At 38.8% G+C, this 22131-nt stretch overlaps 1 protein-coding gene across 13 annotated transcripts in view; it reads left to right on the top strand.

Moving 5' to 3' along the window:
• Nucleotides 1-266: 266 nt before the first annotated feature.
• The window catches only part of DCUN1D4 (defective in cullin neddylation 1 domain containing 4), a 41598-nt gene continuing 19733 nt past the window's right edge, over nucleotides 267-22131 (top strand). The window contains exons 1-6 of one of the 13 annotated variants that reach the window (XM_032999146.2): nucleotides 267-386; nucleotides 10068-10138; nucleotides 11046-11085; nucleotides 14074-14243; nucleotides 16372-16401; nucleotides 17712-17826. In XM_032999146.2, coding sequence (XP_032855037.1) covers nucleotides 17756-17826 — 71 coding nt within the window. In that variant the 5' untranslated portion in view covers nucleotides 267-386; nucleotides 10068-10138; nucleotides 11046-11085; ... (1 more) ...; nucleotides 16372-16401; nucleotides 17712-17755. The other 12 variants (XM_032999143.2, XM_032999154.2, XM_032999153.2 and 9 more) reach the window with 12 other exon arrangements.

Raw genomic sequence — 22131 nt, 5'->3', positions numbered from 1 at the left:
TTAGCCTCAGTAGCCAATCAGTGCCACGGATGACACAAAGTGGTGCTCTTTGCACGCGCTTTCAAGGCCAGGGAAAACTGGCACCGGTAACGCCCAGTCAGAGCGCAGGGGGGCGAGGTCTGCTCTGCTTCGAGCCCAATAGGAGGCCGGGAGCGGGCGGGGTAGGCGGCGAGGGGCGGGGAGAGGGAGAGTGGCAGGAGTTCTTTGTACTAGGAGAGCAGGGCGTGCGGCCTCTGAGGGCAGCCCGAGCCAATGGGTGCCGCCGGTGGGCGGGGCGGAAGGTGTCCGCGCTTGGGCTCTGTGATTGGGAGAGGGGCAGAGGGAGCCGGGCCGGGCAGGGCAGTGTATGCGCCGCACGAAAATGCACTCGGATGCTGCCGCTGTCAGTGAGTAGCGGCGGAGCCGGGCCGCGCTCTCCCGCCCACCGCCGCCAGCCCGGCCGTTTCCGCCGGCGGGCGCTGCCTCCCGGGTGGGGGCGGCTTCTGCCCCTCGCCAGGGAGACTCGGCCCAGCGCGCCGCAGGGGCTCCCGGTGGCGGGGGCGGGCGTCGGGCCTGCGGGGTACGGAGCCGGTAGGGAGAGAGGCAGTGTGCGTAGCCGGGGGCAGGGGCTCCGTGGGGACGGCGGGTGCCTCGCGGCCCTCGGCGGGCTCCCCCAGGGTGGGGTACGGCAGAGTCCAGGGTTGGGGTAGGAGCGGGTGAGGGGAGCAGCCCCGGAGGGGACCGGGGGCGCTCGAAGGGTGTGACGCAGTTTCCCCGACCCGGCTTGCCGAGCGGGCGAGGCCGCGGCCGGCCCTCGTGGCTGGCCGCGGGGGGAGCCGGGGCAGTTGAGAGGAGGGCGGGCGCGGGTGCGGAGCTGACCGGCGGCCTCGCTGCGTGGGAGCGGTGCGTGTCTGTATGTGAGGGGGTGGAAGGGAGGGGGGGGAGGAGGTGGGTGGAGGTTAATTTAGCGGATTCCGCCGGGCCGGTGCAGGAGAAACGGGCTGTGAAGGGGAATGGGGGCCGCGGCGCATTGTGGGAGGTGGAGTCTGTGCGGCGGCTGCCCCGCGCGTGCGGGGAGGCTGGTGGGAGGCGGGGGACTACAACTCCCAGCAGGCGCTGCGGCGCGCTGCCCCTCCCCCTTGCGCGGGGGGTGCGGGGTGCAGCCCGGTACCCGCGGGGGGCCGGGGGGGGGTCGCTGGGCCCTGCCCTCGGGCAAGGCCGCTCGCCGGCTCCTCCGGAGCAGCGTGGGGGGGGCTTTGTCCCTGCACTGTAGTTTCTGGCACTGCCGTCGGAGCAGGCGGGACCGTAGGCATGTTTCCTGGCGTGGGGGGATTCCACACCTGCGTGGCCGTGGGGTAGCGGTGGGGTTCAGGACTAGGCTCCATCCCTCTGCACTGGAGAGGTGGGGCTGTCAGCCCGAGCACAGAGCTGTCTCGGCAGAACGGTGTTCCCCGTTCCTGGTGTTCTCGCTGTGCTGAGAGTTGCAGCTCGGAGACACTTTATTGCTGCAGAATTCGCTTGTGGGAAACATAAGGAAAACGGATACGCTTATCGATGCCATCCTTCACATGTTAATGGAGGATGGTCTGACTTTTGGACAAAGTCCTGAAAGCAACTATGGAAAGAAATGCTGTGTAAGGCCTGGGTTTTCTTGAATCCTCCTGCGTTTCTCAAAACGAGAGATTGGACAGTTGCAGCCCGGTTAAAGGCTCCAACTCATAAGGTTGTGTAATTTCTTTAGTGGTTCTGGTTTATTTTACCTTTATATTTAGGGATTATTATATGTTGGTGGTTAAGGCTGTCATTAAATCACAAATAACGGCCTCATGTTTGAAATGGAAGGATAGTTATTCTAGAAAATGCCTTCTGTTCAGTGTCTTTTGTTGTGTGCCCAGTCCAAAAAAGGGTGCAGGTCTTCAATATACAGATGTTCACTACAGTTGCAAATATTCCAATGCTCATTCACCTAGGATGTTAAGACTATGTAGTGTTTTGGTTTTGTTTTGTTTTGGTTTTTTTTTTAATTTCTCTGCAGAAAACAAGAAGAGCACTGTTTCTTAGCCTTTGGCAGTTACTGGCTTCTCTTTAAAAATGTCATTTGGAATGATTGAATCTTTCACCTCAATACTTTTTTTTTTTTTTTTGACAGTTTATGGCCTTATATATGTGTCATTTTAAATAGAAATGGTTCCCTAAATTAACTAACTTCATTGACTGTAGCATCATAGTAGTTTTTTTCCCTCATTGATCTAAATGCCTGAAACAAGAAGCGTTCATAGCATATCTTTACACATACAGAAGCTGGTTTATGATTGTTTCTTGACTGAGCATTTCTTTTCAGCCTTCTTTTTGATCCTTCTTAGATTCTTATCTGTTCTTATGATAAAAACTCCATTAATACATTTTTGCACAGTCTCAGTTTTATTTTCTGCTTTTAAATTATATGAGAAACATCAACTTTCATTTTTTCTGTTGTAAACGTTTGCTTAAAAGTTTCTTGCAATTCTAATAACTATAATTGGAAATGTCTTCTCTGTTCAAGGCAACACAGTAAGTTGAGTTAAGCAGGTAAACAGTCTTATCACTGCTTTTCTTCCTTCTTTTGTATAGGGATGAGATTTCATTTATCTAATCGCAGCACTTGCTTTAAATTAATTTTTGTCTGAGTAGTTTTTGTGCGAACTTTAAGTGGCTTATTAATCCTATATTTTCTTTACTTTTTTTTTCCCCCCCTTTATTTTGGAAAAATCGAAAACAAAGACTTTGATCTTTTTCAAAGCATTATTTCCTAATTTTGTTTTTGTCTTTAAGCAGAATAAAACTTGCTTAATTTGTCTGTCCTGTGCTTGCCAAAAAGCATTGCAGTAGGAACTATGGTAAATACCATGAAAAGGTATAATTCTTGTACCCGATTTAAATATTAGAGCATTTAATAGTGTGGTTATTTCTTCTACAGTAAGACTACTAACAAGGTTTTCAAGCAGAACCCTTGTTTTAGATGTGCCAGTATTTTTCTTATACTGTCTGATTAAGTTGTTTTATTTAAAATCATAGGTCTGAGTTTAAACAGAATTTCTACTTTTAGCTCATAAAGAGATAGAAATAGCTACCAGTTTGCTCCGTGATTTTTATATATGTGTCATTGTGTGTGTGTATATATATATTTATATAAATATATATATTGTTGTTAGAACTACAGAGATTTAACTTGTCCTCAAGAACCAGCTGGTGTGACACATGCTTCTGTGTCACTTGATGCAGAAGTGTAGCTGCACAGACTGTAGGACTCTGTCTACTGCAGCTGCTCATTACTGCCCATTAGCTGTAGATTACTACTTCCCTTGCTCTACTGGTAAAGTGGTTTGTAGGAGCACTCTCTAATCCACTCAGCCCAATGTATCTGGGTTAGCTCTTGCCACTTACTTAAATTGTCTAAACTGACATGGCTGATGGTTGCCTGAAGTGGATTAGGGAATGCGCCCATGACCTGTGCTGCTGGCAGAGCTGTGGGGTCTGTAACTTTTGGCAGAGAGGAAGAAGCAAACAGCTGGGACAGTAATGCTTTTGACTGGCATAGCTATTCCCAAACTGCTGCAAATCCATGGTGATGTATACCAGATCTGCATGGTGCTGGATACCCTAGTAGTGCGTAGTTGACAGGGTTGCATTTCTGCTGAATTAGCTAGAGCACGAGATATAAAGTTTTTATTAGCTTTATGCCCTTTGTAGGATGACAGATGACACCTAATCTGGCATGAAGTTAAGAGTAGTGCTGGCAAACAACTCTCAGGCCATAGCAGCTGATGATGCAAAACTAACTCACACTTTTTGCAATTAATTTGTCAGTAGGGTAAGAGTTAGACTGGATAAACACTTTGTGTCAAATGTGTGTAAAGTCGGTTCTGTATTAGATGCTTTGTAGCTCAGTTTCCTATGTTTTTGAATTGTACACTGAAAGCATGTCTGTTCACAGTCTGAGTGACATGGAATCAGAGATGCTGTTTGATTTGGTAATACGTGCTTTAGAAACAGATTTAAATTAGCTCTAATTATCCACTGGTTTTACTCATTCTTTTCCAGCTGCAGCTGGACACTCAAGCTTTATTATATTCTGGCAAGAATATCCATTAGGAATGTTTATCGAATACATGTAGTAGGTACACAAGTGCTATTTGCAGCAACAGAAACAGATGTTTTGCGCCAGAAATACACTTGATGTTAGGTCTTTTATATAAGCACAAAACAGAATGCCCAGCTAACCCCTCCCAAAACAAAACAAACTCAGAAAAACCCCATGAGCCAGTGTGCAGGGGTTTTTATCCTATATGTTAGTATAGCATATATTTGCATAGCTCTGACTTGTTCAGAGTCAGTTTAAGGTAAATGGAGATGCCTTCAAACTAAAGTAACAATTACACAGCTTTTGCACTGGTTAAATTGCTCTAAAATTCTCGATAAACTTTCAACTGCAGTAGCTCTTCTCATAAACAAGACTTCAGACCAGACTACTTTTTAAATACCTGGGTAGAATAAGGATTTGTTCCTGTGGGGGAAGAAAAAAGTGAATGCTTTTCCCTATCTATGTAGCATGCAGTAATTTAAAAACACTTTGTTGCAGATAGAGTGACTGATTATATGTGGTAATACCAAATGTTAATGTTGAATGTGGATGTTTACCTTAAAATGATAGGGGTTTTTTAGTGTGTTTCATTTCAACCACATTTTGATGTTTTTGTTTTGTTTTGGTTTGTTTTTTTTTGTAGTTTGTTTTTTTTTTTTTTTTTTTTAATAGCTTAAATCACTGCATGTTTTGCTTCAGTGCATTTTAGGCTGTTGTGTTTAGAAAACGTACACAAATTTGCAACTGTGGGTTTGGATGCCGCTGCTGTCAGCAGTAGCTCTGAGCTTGGTGCAGCTCTGTATGCACGTGTGCCAGAGAAATGTCCTGCTGCAGTGCCATGTCTTTAGCTCTAGTGGCTGGGTCCTGTTGCTCCTCAAGCTGGGATGGATCATCCCCCTTCTCTTTCCGTTTAATTGCATGTCCTTACTGTCCAGGCTGGAATTCGCTTCGATTTGCCTTACATTCTGAATCATGCCCTGTGTTCAACTCTACCAAATCGAGGGAGACCCTGCTTTTCAGGCCTGTTCTTCTCTGCTTCCCCGTGCCCACGTGCTTGCTCTCACATCACGGACTGGGAGAGAGGTCTCTTCTGCAGGCTGCCCCTGCTAAAGGGTGTCACTGCCTGTCCAGGTTCAGCTACAGACACATTGGAAATGAATTCTTAATCCGGTCTTTTGACAGGAATGCCGTCAGCTCCTAGCTGCGCTGTACTGCAGTTTGGGAATCTCAGTTTTTAGGTGTGTTATGCTGTTTTTATGTAAATGAAAATAAAACTGATGCACTTTTTTGTTTTCTGCATTTAATAACGAATGTAGAAATTCTGCTTCCTGAGCATAGGTATTGAAGGCTTTCGCCAAGTGTAGGTTTGAGATCTGAATGTCTAAGTTCATTAATCAGTATAAATTGTCTTACTGTTAGGATAATTCTGGAAGTATACTACAGAACATGAAATGGTATAGGTCATAGATTAAATAAACTTTACTTATCAAAAAAAGAATAATTTAAAACTAATTAAGAAGACAGTACTGTGAACTGTTATTTCCAGTACTACTACAAATTTTCTCCAGTTCTTTTATTTAAAACCAAGGAAACCAGTTAAATAAAAGTAAAAGCATAAATGTTCCATTTTAATTTTCAGGAATGAATCTGTCTAGTATGTGTTTTCTATCTAATTTTTTTCTGAGAAGGTTACAGAAGATTACCCACAATATTTGTACTGAGTCAGATATATTTTAGCAGTAATAAAAATTACTATGACTATTTCCATACTTAACTTATAATACAGAGTTGTATCTATAGCATTTACGTGGCATGTCTGTCTAGAATAAATATTTTTGGCTCTACTGTTACTGTGCGATTTTGTATAGGTATTCTGTGCTCGGGAAAAGAATCTAGAAGATTTTAAAGGGAACTTGGAGTCAGTTGCTGTTTTGCTTTAGTACTATTGTTACTTTTTTACTAGATTTCTAGTAGATTGTAGTGCACCCTGTAGCTGTGTTTTGTGCAAGCTCTAAAATGATAATTTTGGCAGCAGGAACCAAGTTAAAAGTTTTTGTTCAGGCAGGTATGTGTCTATGTGTGAGTAGACGCCTAGGCAGAATTAAGTTTTTGGGCTTTCTTTTTTTTGTTAGATATTCATTTGTGGTTTTATTTGAATAGTTTGGCAACATGTGGTTCCTTCAAACAAAAAATTGGACCTGACCTTTTAAAGCTTTTTCATTTCAGATAGGAAATTAGAGTATTCAAGTTCAGTTCTTGTGTATAATTTGCTTATATTTAAGATACAGCAGGTTTTTTGTTTGTCTTAATGAGGGGGGTGTAGGAGGATTTTTGTCTAGCTTGTTAGGGAAGCAAGCCCAGCTAGCTGGTGTTTGTTTTGTCTCTCCATAACTGTCAGGTCTATAGTGTAAACCTTAATTTATTGTATTTTACAAGCTATTTTAAAACCGTTTGCTTTTTACTTTTAAATTGTATATGATTGTGACTAATTGACTAACCCAAACTTTAACACTTCACATGAAGTGCTAATGATAAACTGCAGACAAGGTTTAAATTCCATGGTATAAGGTTGGCTCTAGTATTTATTTCCTTTCCAGATTCTGGATTTGCAATTATTTTACTCAGATTTTTTTTTTTTTCTTTCTTTCTTTTCATTAGCTGTTACTTTCTGAATTACTGCGAAGTATTTAATACTATTGGGAATTTCCGTTGCTTCAGTCCTTGCTAAAGAGGAGCTAACATCTGCATGGAAAATAATTTAATCAACAAAATACGTACGTTTGTTTGACGTACACCTCTTAAAGTCTTAGCAAACATTTCAGCATACAGGAAGCAAGCACATCTACCTCTGATCCCAGATCAGAACGCTGTGTGGTACTTTGCTATAAAATATTTTTTTCTGTAGGAAAAAAAAACCCGAAATATTTTCAGACCAATTCATGTGCTTTCAGACTCTTGTATGCAGTGAAAAATAGCTTCTCCGTATAAAGTTTCCACAACCACCTGCCGAGTGTGTAGCTTCTCACAGTGGGGCTGGGGTGGACAGTTGGTTTGATTTACACATTGCTGCTGCCACAGAAGACTATTTTGCTCGCACTTGGAGGGTCTTTCCTGTTTCTTGCTCTAACTCAGCTTCTGTGGTGTTACATCTCCTTGGTGATCTGGTTCGGATCACTGAGCTGGCTGGGTTTGTGTGTTTAGAACTTGTGCAGATAAGGTTCCTGGGGTAGTGGGCTGACCTAGGGGGTCAGGCAGGCAGGCACAACTCGGAGGCTGCATAAGCAAGTGTGGCAGTTTTGGAAGTGGAGGGGAGAGAGCATATTGCTGCAGCATATGTTTGCTGCCAGCTGTTGAAGCGCTTGCTTGTCATGTTGACTACACCATTGTCCCTTTACTAGTTTTCAAGATGGTATTATTTGAACATGGGAGGTATTTTTTGGATTCTGTTTCTTCAAAAACATTTTTTTTTTCAAAATACACCTTCTCAATGGCATAGGATACTTTGTGTATCTTCCTTGCAATATAGATATAGCAAACACTGTGACCAGTTCGCAAGGTGTCCTGAGCTGTAATTTAACTTCTTAATTCATTGACTGCTGCTCATAAATGCTTTTATAACAGTTACTGTAAAAGAAGCCTGTTTTCAGTCTTGGATAATATCCCTGCTTTGCAAGCTTTCTCTGTGGAAGAGAGAAAACTTTGGACTCTGGTCCTCCATATTCATATGCATATACCAGTCTTTGTGAACTAAGGTGTGACTCTTGTTGTGTAAGAGCTGTAAAATATATTTGTGTAACCCCTCGAAGTCCATCATAATTTTGTAACCTATTTTTGAAGTAACAACTTAAAATTGTAAGAATATTTCCAGTGGATGTGTGAAACATACTGGCATGAATTAAAATTTCTGAAGTTCATAGGAATGTTTTATTTCAAAGACAATACCCAAGATACATAATCCTAATTTTAAAATATTTTTCTATTGTTTTTAAGAGTACCATCTACAAATTATTGTTTAATATTACCTTAGAATAAAATACTTGCTTAGCTTGTTTCCTCTAGGTATAACTGGTTTCTCTAAAGACTAATGTGCTTTGTAGATCTTAGGCTGAGCAACAAGGGAAATTTCAAAATTCATATTCCAGAATGCTTAGTCTGGTTAGGCAGTTAACAAAATAAATCTTACCTTTCAATCTTGCCCTTCTCAGAATGTCTTTTATGTTCCATCTCACTGCACCCCCCCCCCTTTTTTTTTTTTTCAATTCCTTAACATTGAATTGAAAGTTGGCTGAGAAACTCAGGATTAGCTTTCTGCAGAATGGTTCTGCATGGTATTGCTTGACTGGCAAAAATGGAACTTTACTGAGCACTTAATGCAGGGAAAAATCTAGCACCCTGTTCAACATACAAGATCTTTCTATCATATCGTGATAAGATTTGGATTGTCTTTGACTTCATATAGATAAGTATATCTAGATTTGGAAACTCCATTTTTGGTACTTCTGACTTACAGAAATCGTATTGCTGTGGTGGTGGATTGGGGACAATACATTAAGAAATACATACCAATTAGTGAAATTATACTCTCTAGCTAACATAATAAATTAAAAGTATGATTCCTAAAGGTATAGTTTGAATTTGTTTTTACCCACTGTGACGAGAATTCCCTAACAATGTGTGTAACAAGTACACTTACAGCAGGCAGTTCTTTCAGATGCACTTTTTAACTTCAGAGCAGTGTGGTTCACTGACTGGGGGATCTGATATTTAATGGTGATTTGTTTATCCTTAGATTCTGGGTCACCTTAAGTGCATTTTGAGAGCATTAATTCGAAATGCGTGGGATGGAAATGTGGGAATTACATTTTTGACCTTATTTGTATCTTGTATCCACTAATGGGCAAAGCCAAATTAAATGTCTCATAGTAGAAATGCTTTAACGCATTAACTGCACGGTGACACTAGACACACAGCTTTTCACATATGGAAGAATTTTGCTTGAAAAACGTTGCTTGTCCTGTAGTACATATCTCTAATTAGAGTGGTTTTGTGCACGAGTTCGAGTGGGGTAGCTAATTTTCTTTTAATTTAAATGGAAATATTGTATAGTGGTTGGCTATCTTTGATCCATGTCAGCTGGTCTGTGTCCAGCTACTGAGATTCTTGTTGGTTTGCGTGCTCCCTGTCTGGATTGCAGTTGATCTTTTTGGTAAATTACTTATTTTCCAGTTTTGTCCTTGACACATTTCTAGCAAAAGTAGAGGATTTAAAAGAATAGAGAAAAATTAGTTTGTCGCTTTTTTGTGAGTGAAGCAAACTGAAGTGTTTTATTTTTGGAGCATGGAAGCAAAGTTAACATCTATGCTATGGCTGCTTTCATGAAGTGTCAGAATATTTTATTTTTGGTTTTATTGGCTCTGGTCTTAACAGCTGGTGTATTGTGACCCTTCGTTTGTTACACGAAAGATGTATTTCAACTGTGTAAATGTATTATAGTCACTTAGTTTTGCAAGGAAATTAGTATAAAGGCAAGTACATGTGTATTAATAAAATTATCTTTTTTAAACACTAGCATTTTTAGCAATGATTTTAGGATGTTACATGGTACTTAAATTTGGTTTTGGGATAGATGGAACAAGGACTGGGTAGCATGGAAATTACAATGATTCACAGTTCAAAGGAAACAAGTTGTAAATATGTAATTTTTTTTTTTTTAACAGAATTTCTTATTTAGCTATAGTTAGCTCTAGTTCTGCTTTCCTGAGGGTCACCCATGCCTTAAGAAAACTGCATATGTAGGATATCTTTTGCAGATTTCACTTACTGACTCCACTTGGTGTTGAAAATGTTGATGCTGAAAAAGTGTAGAGATGATTTTATTAAATGATCAGAACATTAGAAAATTTTGGTTGCTACTACTGGAAACCAGAGAGTTTAAAATTTTTGTTTTTGTTTGTTTTTCCCCCTCTAGATTTTCAACTGAATTCTCACCTATCAACACTGGCAAATATTCACAAGATTTACCACACCCTCAATAGGCTGGTAATGACTTGCCATTTTCTCTAACCAGAATAGCTAGGACTTTAGTCCAGAATTTTTGGTGATTGAAATCACTGACTACACTTTTAAGAACTGTGACTGCATTTTTGTATGAGAGGCTGTTGGGTTTGAATCTGTTAAGAGATAAGCAGTAGTAGTAAAAAGTGACAAATTATACTCTAGGGATCAGAGTGGAGTTTGGGCACTGTTTGCTGCAACACTGGATTTAGATGATGTCTTAATAGAAGAAGCTTTCCTAGATATATCAAATGATGGTAATCATCATTGTTATCCAATTTCTTACAGTTCTTCCGGAAAACATATTGAATGAGCAACCAGTCCTCTTACAACCATGCAGAGAGTGAAACAAGATTTTTTTGAACACTGTCCTTGCTTGTTTGCCGTGCATTTACATTTGTTTATTGCAAGCATAGCTGGAAATGCTGATATGGCTTCTGTTTGTACATTGCAAATTTAGTGGAAAAGAATGCCTAAAAAAGGGGGTAACTAATTTCCAAGATTTCAGTTGGTTTTTAATCAGTTTTCTTTAACATATGCATGTTTATCCTTAAGCAAAGCCATTTATGTGGTAAATGGTAAATTCAGTCTTTCTGATGCTGCATTTATTAATGGAATTGTTCAGTATAACAATGCAAAATTCACCATCCAATTAATGGTTATTTCCACTCTTGAAACAGTTTGATATGTTTTTGATAAAGTTTCAAATTATTTAAACATTATCTTTGAACTTTCTAGATAAATATGAACTGAAAACACAAAGCTCTACAGTCTTAGCTAGATGCTCCTTAAGTAATTAAGATTAATACTAATATCAAGTAAAGGTTAAAAACATAACTGGACGATGAAGATCACCATCTTGTTTAACTGTATCATTCCTATTCTCTTGCAGAATCTGACAGAGGACGCTGGTCAAGACGATCACCAGACAGGTATTTAATAGGGATGCAGTAGAAATAGATTGAAACAATTTAAACATGCTTCTTCAAAGATTTGTCTCTAACATCATTGAATATTGTATTTAGGAAGCTAAAGGAGTTTTAGAAACAAGTGCCAGGATTTTTTAAAGTTTTCTTCAAAATAGATGGTCATGTTTTTAATTTATCCAGTTGTGAAGGGCTTGCACGGGTGTCAGCAGCATCTATTGTTTTACAATTTCTTAGTGTAAATATTTTAGAAGACTTCATGAAAAATTTCTCTCACTCCTTGGACTCAAACCATTAGATTAGCAGAATATCCATGTTCTTGCAGTGTTTTGACTCTTGAAAGAGCATTAGTGAGAACAGGGCGGTATCGAGACCTCTTATGACTGTTGCGATGCCTGTGACCGAGTTTAAATGCTGTGCTCCAAACAACCCAGCTTTTTTTTTTGAGTGGTTTTGATGCAGGTTGTTTCTGTTTCTTGGGCAGATTTTCAATCATTGTCTAAGGGCTATTTTTTAGCCCAGATCTGTTTTCTGTTCAATAAAATGTCATAATTTTTCAAGGCCTTCATCTCGGGTGCCTGGTACTAGCTTGCTGCCATTCTTGACTCATCAACATTTGTGCTTTGTGACTTGATGTCTTGCAACATTTGTTACCTCCTCCTCAGCTTGTTACTTAGGAGCTGGCATCTTCCTTGATTTCTTTTTCTTCCTTCCTTTCTGTGTTTTAGGCGTGATACCTAAGAAGGAAGGAAAATAACTTACTGGCTTCAAGCCCTGATCACTCAGCATAACTGTTCTTTAAAACTGACCATATCTATTCTACCATCTGTCTCAAAGTTTTTCTCTATTCTGAGGTGCGGACTATGTTTGCTGATGTTACCTTGGGTGCTTAAGAAATCAGAGAGAGCTGTCAGCTTCTCCTGGAGATTTCTGGGACACACTTACAAATCTAGCACACTTAGTCTAGAGCAGTATGAGATGCATAGGACTGCATTGTTTGGGATTGGACATAGCTCACTTAGGGCTTATGTACTCTCCTTCATACTGTGACAGATGACTTTAGTTGAACTATCTTACCCTAGCTACAAAATGCTTCTATCTATTTTCTATCAGTGTGATTAGTGATTTGATACTTGAAATTAGCTGATCATATAAACTAAAAACCTCTGCAAAAGAGGGTAAGGCAGGTAGTCCAAGACAGTCAGAGATTTTATTGTCTATATGTTAGAACTGTTGTCTTTTCCCATTTCCTTGTAGAGACTTGGAATTTTCCTCTCTGTGCTCCAGGTGCTCTAACTAAACACAGATGCACACTGATTTCATGTGTGAAAGTACATTCCATAATCTTTGTTTACTTTTAATCACAAAAAGCTGTTGTGAAGCATTGAGGTAGTACCCTTTTGTCACTAAATCAATCAGTAAGTGTTAAGGTAGTCAGAATTGGTCTTATCTCTTGCCTAGCACTTCTGCCATAAAGGTCAGTATAAGAAATTAGCCTCAGAGCGCTCTTTATCTCTGTTGGAAGGTGTTTGAGCATGTCACTGGTTCTGATAAACTGCTTTATACTGACACTCATGGTTTTCTGACATAACTACCCTGATTAATGTTATTACATTGTGGGCCCTGCTTTTGGGGTAACTTAATGCATATCTGCATTTGGTTGAGATTTCTAAGAGCTATTTAAAAAAACCTGAGTATTTCAATTTTAGCTTTATATTTATAATGAGCTTTAGTGCATATTACATTTATTTCAAAGTAGTTGTTTCTGAGCTAACTAAATATACTGGACATCTAAATTACTTTAAGCAAAATATATATTTTCTAAGTATTAGCCAAATTTATTTTCTGGAAACAGATCCTAAATATCTTAAGAGCTAGAGGTTGGCAGTTTCAGAATTCCTTCAGTGATTTGGGAGCTCACTTGAAAAGCCCAGTCACCTGTAACGATTACAGTCTCATAAAATGTGTTAGCATTCAGTGTGCATAAATATTTGAAAAATGAAGTAGGAAGTAGGTGAAGTAGGTTGTAAATGTATCACGGGCTTTTGCCTTTTCCCCTGTTTGCAGGGATAAGAAAAATAAGCATTCAGATTCTGTAAACAATTCCTTTTTCTTCTACTATGTATATGCATTAGCTTGGAAAACTCTCTCTAGAATTTGAAATAATATTTTTTTTTTGTTATAAGCACAAATCTAGTAACTTGTTAATAGCTTAAAATCATGATTTGGTTATTAAATTCTGACTTACCTATCCAGACTAAAATGTCTTTAAAAGTACACTTCTTGTTGTCACCTGGCTTGTTTAAAAGAACAAGGTAATGTCTTCAGCAAAAACAAGGCTTCATTGCTGTTCTTGAAGCGTGCGTGTGCGTGTGTGTGTAATTACTTTTGCCTCTACTATTTTTTGTTGTTTTAGAGAAGAAAACCCTTTTGAGTCCAAAGCAATTCAGTAGTGTGGAATTCAAGATAGAGAAGATGATTTTTCCTTTTACAAGATTGCAAGCTGTTTGGTGCTTTGATGAGTATCTTAGTTTTCTCCTCTTGTATCTGAAAAATGATGATTGTTAACTGTACTTGTGGTGGTCTTGTTGCATCATTAAGTGAGCAGCTATATCTTTACAATTGCTTCAGCATTCATAGTTTCTAATTATTTTTCCTTTGAAATATCCCTCTACTTAAGCATCAGAAGAGCAGGATTATTCATGGGCATTATCTAGAGAGAAGGTGAAAATTACATGTCTGTAAATCACTTCTGTAGGGACAGAGCTTGTGGAATTCTTATTTATTGACTTCTGTTTTTTCTTTTTTGTTTGTTCTGGTTTTGTTGCTATTCTAGGAGTGTCCCTGCCTTGTGGTGATTATCTTGCATGCTGTTTTAAATTTCTTAGGGTGAATTTTAGCTCTTGAGTTGATAATTCCCTTTGGTAGCTTTGTCTCCTGCAAATTTGGAAGTATTGAATAAAACGTTTGGCAAACAACATTTATACTCGGCAGGCTTTTGGCTGATGGTGGCCTATTCAGCAGCCATTTGGAGGCTCTACCTTGCAAATGCTAGCTTCAAGTGTCAAAAAAATCAGTGGGAACTAGGAGGGTTCTGCCAATCTTGAGTTGAGACCCAGGAGTAAGAAACTTTGAAGATAATCACATCAGAGAAGCTGCACTCGGTAAGTAAAGTTCCTGTCAAACTTTGCATGAAGTCAGAGGGAGCTGCATGTTCGTTTGCAGATGATCAGACCTTTGAGAAGCTAAATTAGTTGTGAAAGGTTAGATCTAGAAAATACATTTAGAATTAGAAATCTCTCTATAGGAAAGGTTAATATTGATGCTACTTAGTGAGATATAGTGTAAAATAAGAAATTGCAAGAATTTAAACAAAAAAACAACAAACTCTGATAGTTTTTAGCTTTAGATGGAAATAAGAGAAATATTCTGCTGGTTTAACTTTCAGAGTTTGTTACAGGGAAACTGTAACTGCCCTTTAAATTCAATGCACTGATTCTAGGAATAAAAGGAAATATTTTTAAAATAACATGCTGTGTTTTTTAGTAGTTTGGAGATCATTCAGCAGTTAAAACTTAGTGAAGACTTAGTCCAAATATCAGTTATTAAGATATTAAATCTCTGACAGCATGTACAATATGTTTGTCCACCTAATGTCTGTGTGTGTGTTTGTGTGTGAGGGGAGTGTACACCTGCATTTAATAGCCACTTACCAACTTTTGAGCTATCTCTTTTCTTCCTTTTTCTGTCAGTTTGAGAGCTGCAGCAAGATACATTAAAACCAGGAAAGGGTACAAGTTTTTCATATGAGTCATTGGAGAAATTGGGTTATGTTGAATTCTATTAGCAGTTTAAGCCTTTAAAACAAGTTAAAGAAATCTTCCTAAAAATGTCTTATTTAATGAGGAAAAAACTTCAAGCAGGAATTCTTGGGTTAAATTCTTTGGTTTGTATGGGGTTGCAGATCTGATGAGATTATTTTCCTTTTCTATAACTGTTTATTTTATTTTCATCTTTTCCTATGCTTCTCTTTTGACAGAGGCCTTGCATATTTCTTTTCCCAATCAAATAACCAGTAAATAACCCCCTATGGCAGGGGGGTTGGAACTAGATAATGTTTAAGGTCCCTTCCAATCCAAGCCATTATATGATTTTGTAAACTGGACAAACCCTGTGGGGGGGTTGGTGGTTTCTCTTGCATTTTACCAGCATCCAGTGCCTGTGGCCATCACGAATAGAATTTTTTTTTTTTTTTTTAAATAGGAAGATATTTAAAAATTATCAAATTGCTCTCAGAGGAATGACGTAGCTGTAGGTTGTACTCAAGTACGTACATATTTTCCAAAGCAAGGTGTTCATTAGCACGTTTTCATTTATTAAATTTAGTGTGTGTCTGAGTCTGTTGGCTGTCTCTAGCCATTTGTTAAGTTCTGTTGTCATTTTAAGTGTTTTTAGTTCGTGTAGGTTTTCAAAAAATACTTACTGGCAGAGTATTCAAAAACTTGATCTAAAAAGCCACGAAGCATCACACCTTCAATAACTTACAGGAATATGGTTTCGCGGTATCATTAATTTGCAGGCATAGTCGGATGGAACAAGTGACATTCAGCAGGTCAGGTTCCTTAGTTTCTTTAATCTGGGTAGTAAAATGCATTGGGCATACTGTGAGTTTTTGATGGCCTCTGGCTTACCTGTTTCAAATATATCTGATATTGGTGAGAAGATGATAAGTAGTGTTAATTTCCTTTTGTAAGGTATTCTGGACAGTGCTTCTAGAAGTATATTCTTCTGACACAGCCATTATGATTTTTCATGTGATAATAGTTTAGGGAATAAAATGTTTGGAAATTTTTTGATAACTATTTAAATTATAATTTGAATTTACAATACTCATAAAATTTTGTTTCTAGAAGGTAGTGTAGGTATGGCCATACTTTCCCGGGAGGATGCTGGGGTGAGGGATCTTCAGGGTAAATAAATAAATAAATAGATAAATGAAATATAGGAAGAACTTTGGAATTGGAAAAAATGTTTCTTGAACTAGAGAGATTACTTTTCTTAATAGAAATGAATACAAAGGTGAGACCGAAGAAGGCATACTAAGTGTAAAAGCTTTATTACTTGAATCCAAATTAGTTCCTCTTGATGTAAAAACTGGTTTGATCATCTTCCCTAATACTAGAAAAATCCATCCTTTCATATGCATAGTTTCAGTGCATGTTTAAAATAAAGTACGTGTAGCAAAGCCTGTGAGGCTGTGTAAGGTCCTTACATGTGTTTCTCCTATAACAGGAGAGAGACTTTCAAAGATACGAAGAATAGGTAAGCAAAAGATTGCTGTTAGTATTTGTTGGGAATTGGGCCTCTGATTTCAGTCTACTCCCTTGGTGTCAAAAAGTAGTCAAAGTTTCATTGCTTGCTTCTGTGCTGTGATTTAAAATAAAAGATTTTGTGGGCATTTTAATAAAGCATAGCTAAACCTGGATGCTGCTGAGGCTAAGAGAAGGTAGCGCAGGCATGCTGGAGTTCTTCATATTTTCTCGCAGGTTTCTTTGGCATTGCTTTGTGTCTGGATTTTTATACCTCACCTCTCTCTTCCTTTCCTTTTAAAATTCTCTGTGTAACATTTAGAGCTTTGATAGCTCTTTGAGCTGCTCTTACATACACCTTTCTCAGGTGTTCATGTGGTCTTCAGTATATGAAAGTAGGACAGAATTTTGCCTGGAGTGTTAGCCTACTGTTTTCATGAGACAGCAAAGGCAATTTAACGACTTGCTGTGGTCAGAAGGGCTGGTCCTGTGCTCTTTCTTGTGCTAATGTACAGAAAGTTGTTATTCTTTTTTGCTTGGGTTAATTATCTACAGGTTTGGTGAGCTGGATTGGCACACGGAAGAGGCACCAGAGACATAGGAGTATGTAGCAGAGAGAAGGGGAGGGAAAGACTGCCACTTGACTGTTATCAGTGTCTTGAATTGGCTGTTCCCTGCTTGGAGACCTTAATTCTCTGGGAACTATCCAGTCCAAATGATACAGCCAGCCACTTACTTATATCCCTAGTGGCTGCTGAATGTCTCTTCCCCCGAGGCCCCCCCACTCAACAAAAACCCAAAACAAAGCACAAAACCACCAACAACAAAGAAATCAAACCCCAAAGAATGACCAAACAAAACCTTTCCTACCCCTTGTTCTCTGCATCATGAAAAACTTGTGGCTTAAAAATAAAAAGGTTCTGTTTTCTAGAGGTAGGTGCTCTAGTTTTTGAGTCACATTTGTATTTGAAAAAGTCTCAGAAGTTCTGATTTGAATAAATGACTAGAAATAAGGATGCCTTTTTGAGAACTTAAATACTTCAGGATAGTATCAGTTCTTGCCTTTTGTTAGACTGAAGTAGCACGAGCACTACTGTATGTTTTGGTATAGTACTTTTGGCCTTAACTGAAATCTGGTCATAGCACACCATGTAAAAGTGAGACGAATTTTGCTTATTGAAAGGAGACCATTTCTTCTGTAATTTTTAAATCCACTAACTTCCTCCCTTCCTTTCCCTTTGTAATATGCCTATTAGTGGACACAGTTTAACTGGTCTGCAACAGTTTCATTTCTTGTACTGGTGTTTTTAATTCCCTCTGTAGGAAGTCTCCGGTCTTGCAGTTCATCAGACTGCTTTAGTAAAGTGATGCCTCCAAGGAAAAAGAGGAGACCTGCAGCAGGAGATGATTTATCTGCTAAGAAAAGTAGACATGATGGGTATGTCATCTTACCGTGAGCTAAGACTGATGGAATAACTAAAGTTGAATAGCTGATATGATTATGTTTTTACATACTGATGGAAACGGTATTCAAATTTGCTTGGTTTCTCAATGTGGAACCATAGCCTGTTATTGAACTGTGGGATATTGATAAGCACATCTAGGTTCAGTTTGCATCTCGCCTTTTTCTAGTCATCCAAGAAGCTTGTAGGGAACTTCTTGTTCTAGTTTGCCAGCTGTCAAAATAGACGTACTTGTTTGTTCACAAACAACTTCTAAGAGATACAGTGATACATTCCTGTACACATGCGTAAGATCTGGATTGTGCATTCTCAATCTACAGCCTGTCAGAAAAGTGAATGTAGCTGTAGCCTACTCAGCTGTTACTTGAAGTCTTGCTAGTCTCACTTTGTCATGTTGTGATTTGATGCTGATCATGTAAGGGAAAGGTGAAGATTGCCCAGGCAAGGTGATAGCCAGTGGTGGAGTGGTGATTGAGGCGGTGCCACTCAGCTTCCCTCTGGGCAACAGAAGCACAAGTGGGTTATAACTGTGTGCATGAGCAGTGTATTCTTTTGGCATAGGTGTTGCATAGCTGAGACTTTTGCAAGTGTTGATTTTTTTTCAGTATATGTAGGTTCAGTCAGCCTCATCAAACGTGCTCCTTGTATGCAAGATAGTTGCTATTTATGTGCACTAAATTTGGAACTTGTGGGAATACAGGTACGATGTGGCATGATAGGTGCCGGGCTGTCCTGATGTTGAGAAGTGATGTATACGTCCAGAAAGTTTGGTTGCCACTGCATCAGTCATTAGATTTGAGCTCTATAACGTTAATTTATCACCAGTGACTCAGAAAACACATGCTTCCATAACAAGTATCTTCAGGAAGGTAAAAAGATGCGTTTCTTTCCTGTCAGCCTGAGAATCAGGCTGGTTGTTTTCTTTTTTATTCTCTAGCATGAGTAAGAAAAATGCTGGTAGCCAAATTAAGCCTTTGGTTATGCCTCTCTAACTCTATTGTGTTTAATAGGGTTGCAGAACTGTAGTTGCACTGGAATTTATTGAATTATCTGTTGATGCAGAAGAAAGAGATTTCAACTCTCCCTTTCATTGCATATGTAACACTAGCAAGAACAAAAAAGCAGTACATGTTCTTAATATTTTTTGTTGCTTTTCAGAAATAATAAAATACAAAAGCTAAATAGTTGATAGAGGACATTACAGCGTATTCAAAGGTATGTTTATAATATGGAAGTGAAGCGAGGACAGAATGTTTCTAGAATCTTAAGGAGGGAGATTCATGAAATTTAACTCTACCTCCCTTTGCCAAGACACTGATGGTAAAGCAACCCAAACCCCCTAGAAAGTAAGGTTGTCTGCATGTAATAGATACTGATTTGTGTAATTCAAATAAGAAGATTATGAGAAACTGATATCTTAGTCTGTCAGTAGTGTGTATATATATGATTATTTTTAAGAGCTTTTTGAAGGCATAATTTGAAGGATTTTTTTTTATCTGCCTTTCAGTTTATAACCAATGGATCTAGTCTTCATTCTACTGCCACGTAAGGTTTTATTAAAAGGAATACCTCAATCTGCTTTTAGAAGTGGAGGTGAAACCAGATCTGTCAGTCATGGGCCACAGGGGAATATCCTTCTCTGATGTGGTTCCAATTTTTATTTGTCTTCCTTCTTAACTTCTAAAGGTTTTAAGGCTTTCTCTGCTTCCCAGTGGATAAGTTTATTCTATTTTGGTCTTCAAGAAAACAGTTTTTATTTCAGCATGAATCGTGATATGAAATCATGTGCTGAACATTCAGCTCAGTTTTGGAGCTCTCTTTTTATTTGAAGGAAGGATTTCTTCAAATTTGGTTTATGCCCCTGTAACCTGTGAACAAGTTAGACAAAGAGCAAGCTGTCTTCTGCTTCCATGCTTGTTTGTCAGGCAGAACTCATGCCTATCGTATTTAGTCTTTGGAGGTCAAGCATCTCAGTTTGTCAAACAGAAACCAATCTGAAATCAGGAACACCTACAGCAGTGTGCTATAGCAGACCTAGTTATTTGCAAAGCCATTTCCTCTTCCATTGTATGCAGAGAATGCTGTGTACAATAACAGCAGTATGGGTAGTGCAGTGCCAGCTTATGGAATAAGGGGCTTCTAGGCCCAGTTCTTTATCACTGCTTCTGTTTTAGAGGTAGACTTCCTAGAAGTTGCATACTAGTAACTTAGCATAAGCATTCAAGGGACATTAGCCTGTGTGGATTCTGCATTAAGCAAAAAAGGTAGTCAGTGTCTGTTCTTGAATGCCTGCTTTCAATGGAAAAAATACGTGTGCTCTCCAGAAGGGACTATATTTCCTAACAGAGATGATTTGTCACTTCAAATGCTGATGGAAGGATGTTTCGTATGTTTCTCAGTTACAGTTGCAAACTTACAGGGGCAATGTTAACAAATAGATGCAGTAATTGTGTGTCTCCTGGTTGCTTTCAGTGAGAAATGTTAAGCGGTAGTGTGAAGATTATCAAAGGAATGTCATCATTAACTGTGTTATCACAGACAGCAGAGACCAAATGTTCATGATTCCTCCTAGTTTGTTCATACAAAGGAAATTAATTTTTTTAATCCTTACATGGGTAGTTTTGTTGGGTGATATTTTCCGTCTTCACTATTTGTGGTGTGTTCCTATAATCTCTTTTAACTATGGTAGTAATATTTTTGAGATATGTATTAATTCCAGAAAGTTTATTTCAGCAGGGCTCTGTGCTGAAAAAGAAGATGATTTCTAAAGGCTCTTAAACTCATAAATTTAAACATATGTGATACCAGGGAGCTTGTAATAGCCTACACCCTCAGTTCCAGACTGTTAGGGATTCAGCCTCATCTTGGAAGGGTTAGTGGAATAATGAGACTGGCTATTGAGAAAAAACATTTATCGGAACAAATCTAGTTGTTTGTGAAGTTACTTGGAAATGCTGATCTCATGCAAAGGCTGATTATGGAAAACAAAGATTCCAAACGTGTTCTTTAGCATCCCACCCTTACATAATAAGAGCTTGAATTTTGTTAATTAACGTTCATAATGTCACCTTGAACACAGTGTTTCAGTGGGAGGGAATTTTTATACCAGATGATGTATAATGAAAAGAACTCAGTGTATTTATTTCTGGATCACAGTAAGATTTACCCTGTCTTACAGAACAGCTATTGGAAGTAAACAGTCTAGCACACACTCACCAGAACATGAAGACTTGGTTTGTATTTTCCTCTCAGTATCACAATCTTGACTTTATTGTACTGACAGCTCTCACACAGTATAGGGTATTCTCAAATTGGAGCTAAAAATACATTTTTCTGTACATTGCTCTTCCATCACTGTGTTAGAGGTCATAGGACAGCTAAAATAAGGTTCATGTAAAGATACTTGCTAGGTAAGAATATAGTCCTCACTGTATAATTATCTAATGCTGTGTATCTGTTACACAATCTCTACCCAAATATTGGCTTTTTCTTTAGGGAAAAATGAGATGTGTAACATAATGTCTTTTCTTCGTTCTGATAGTCTCATTTGAAAAATAACTCTATTCCTTATTCCAGAATCATGCAGAGGGCAAAAATCTTATAGTAATGGATTTTTGGACCTTAGAAGGATGAAAACTAGGAAAATTTATCTGCTTCCCTGAAAGTTATGTTTTCAAGAAATTAGATCTAGAGTGTAATTTGTCCTGGATGTGTGTATGGACCGCATAGGGGCCTATTAACATGAAAAATAGATTTTCTTCATTGAGTAATACGCTTCATACTCTATAGTCAAAACCCATAAATTTTGAAAACACAGTCACCACACTATTATTAACATGAGAAAGTAAAATGAGAGTGTACTAACCTTGGAGGATTTCAAAACCTTTAGTGCCGAGATATTTTTTTGTTCTGTTGTTTACTGACTGGCTTGGTCCTGCTCCCTGCAGACAGCCTGTGTCATAGTTATCTAGACCTTATTCCCTGAATCGGAGATTTTCAAGCACACACAGGTATAATTTTCCCCATTTCTACACCTTTTCAGCGAATTTACAGTTCTGAAGAAACTTAAACTGGACATGTGACTATCAGCATCTATGCTGTAATACATACTGCTCCTTAAGTAAGCCTGATGGAAGTTCCGGACATTAATTTTAAAGTTTAGAGACGATTGTAAGCCTTTAAATAAGGAGAGATAAGACATAGTCATTCATAAAACTTACCAGTCAAGTAAATTTGTCCTGAGGGTTGCTTTAGACAGTCTGTCATGCCTTGCAAATCAC

The sequence above is a fragment of the Tyto alba genome, unplaced genomic scaffold (genome assembly GCF_018691265.1).
Source record: "Tyto alba isolate M040663 unplaced genomic scaffold, T.alba_DEE_v4.0 Super-Scaffold_6, whole genome shotgun sequence".
Taxonomy (NCBI): Eukaryota; Metazoa; Chordata; class Aves; order Strigiformes; family Tytonidae; genus Tyto; species Tyto alba.
The sequence above is the reverse complement of the archived record's forward strand: the minus strand, read 5'-3'. Positions and strand labels throughout refer to the sequence as shown.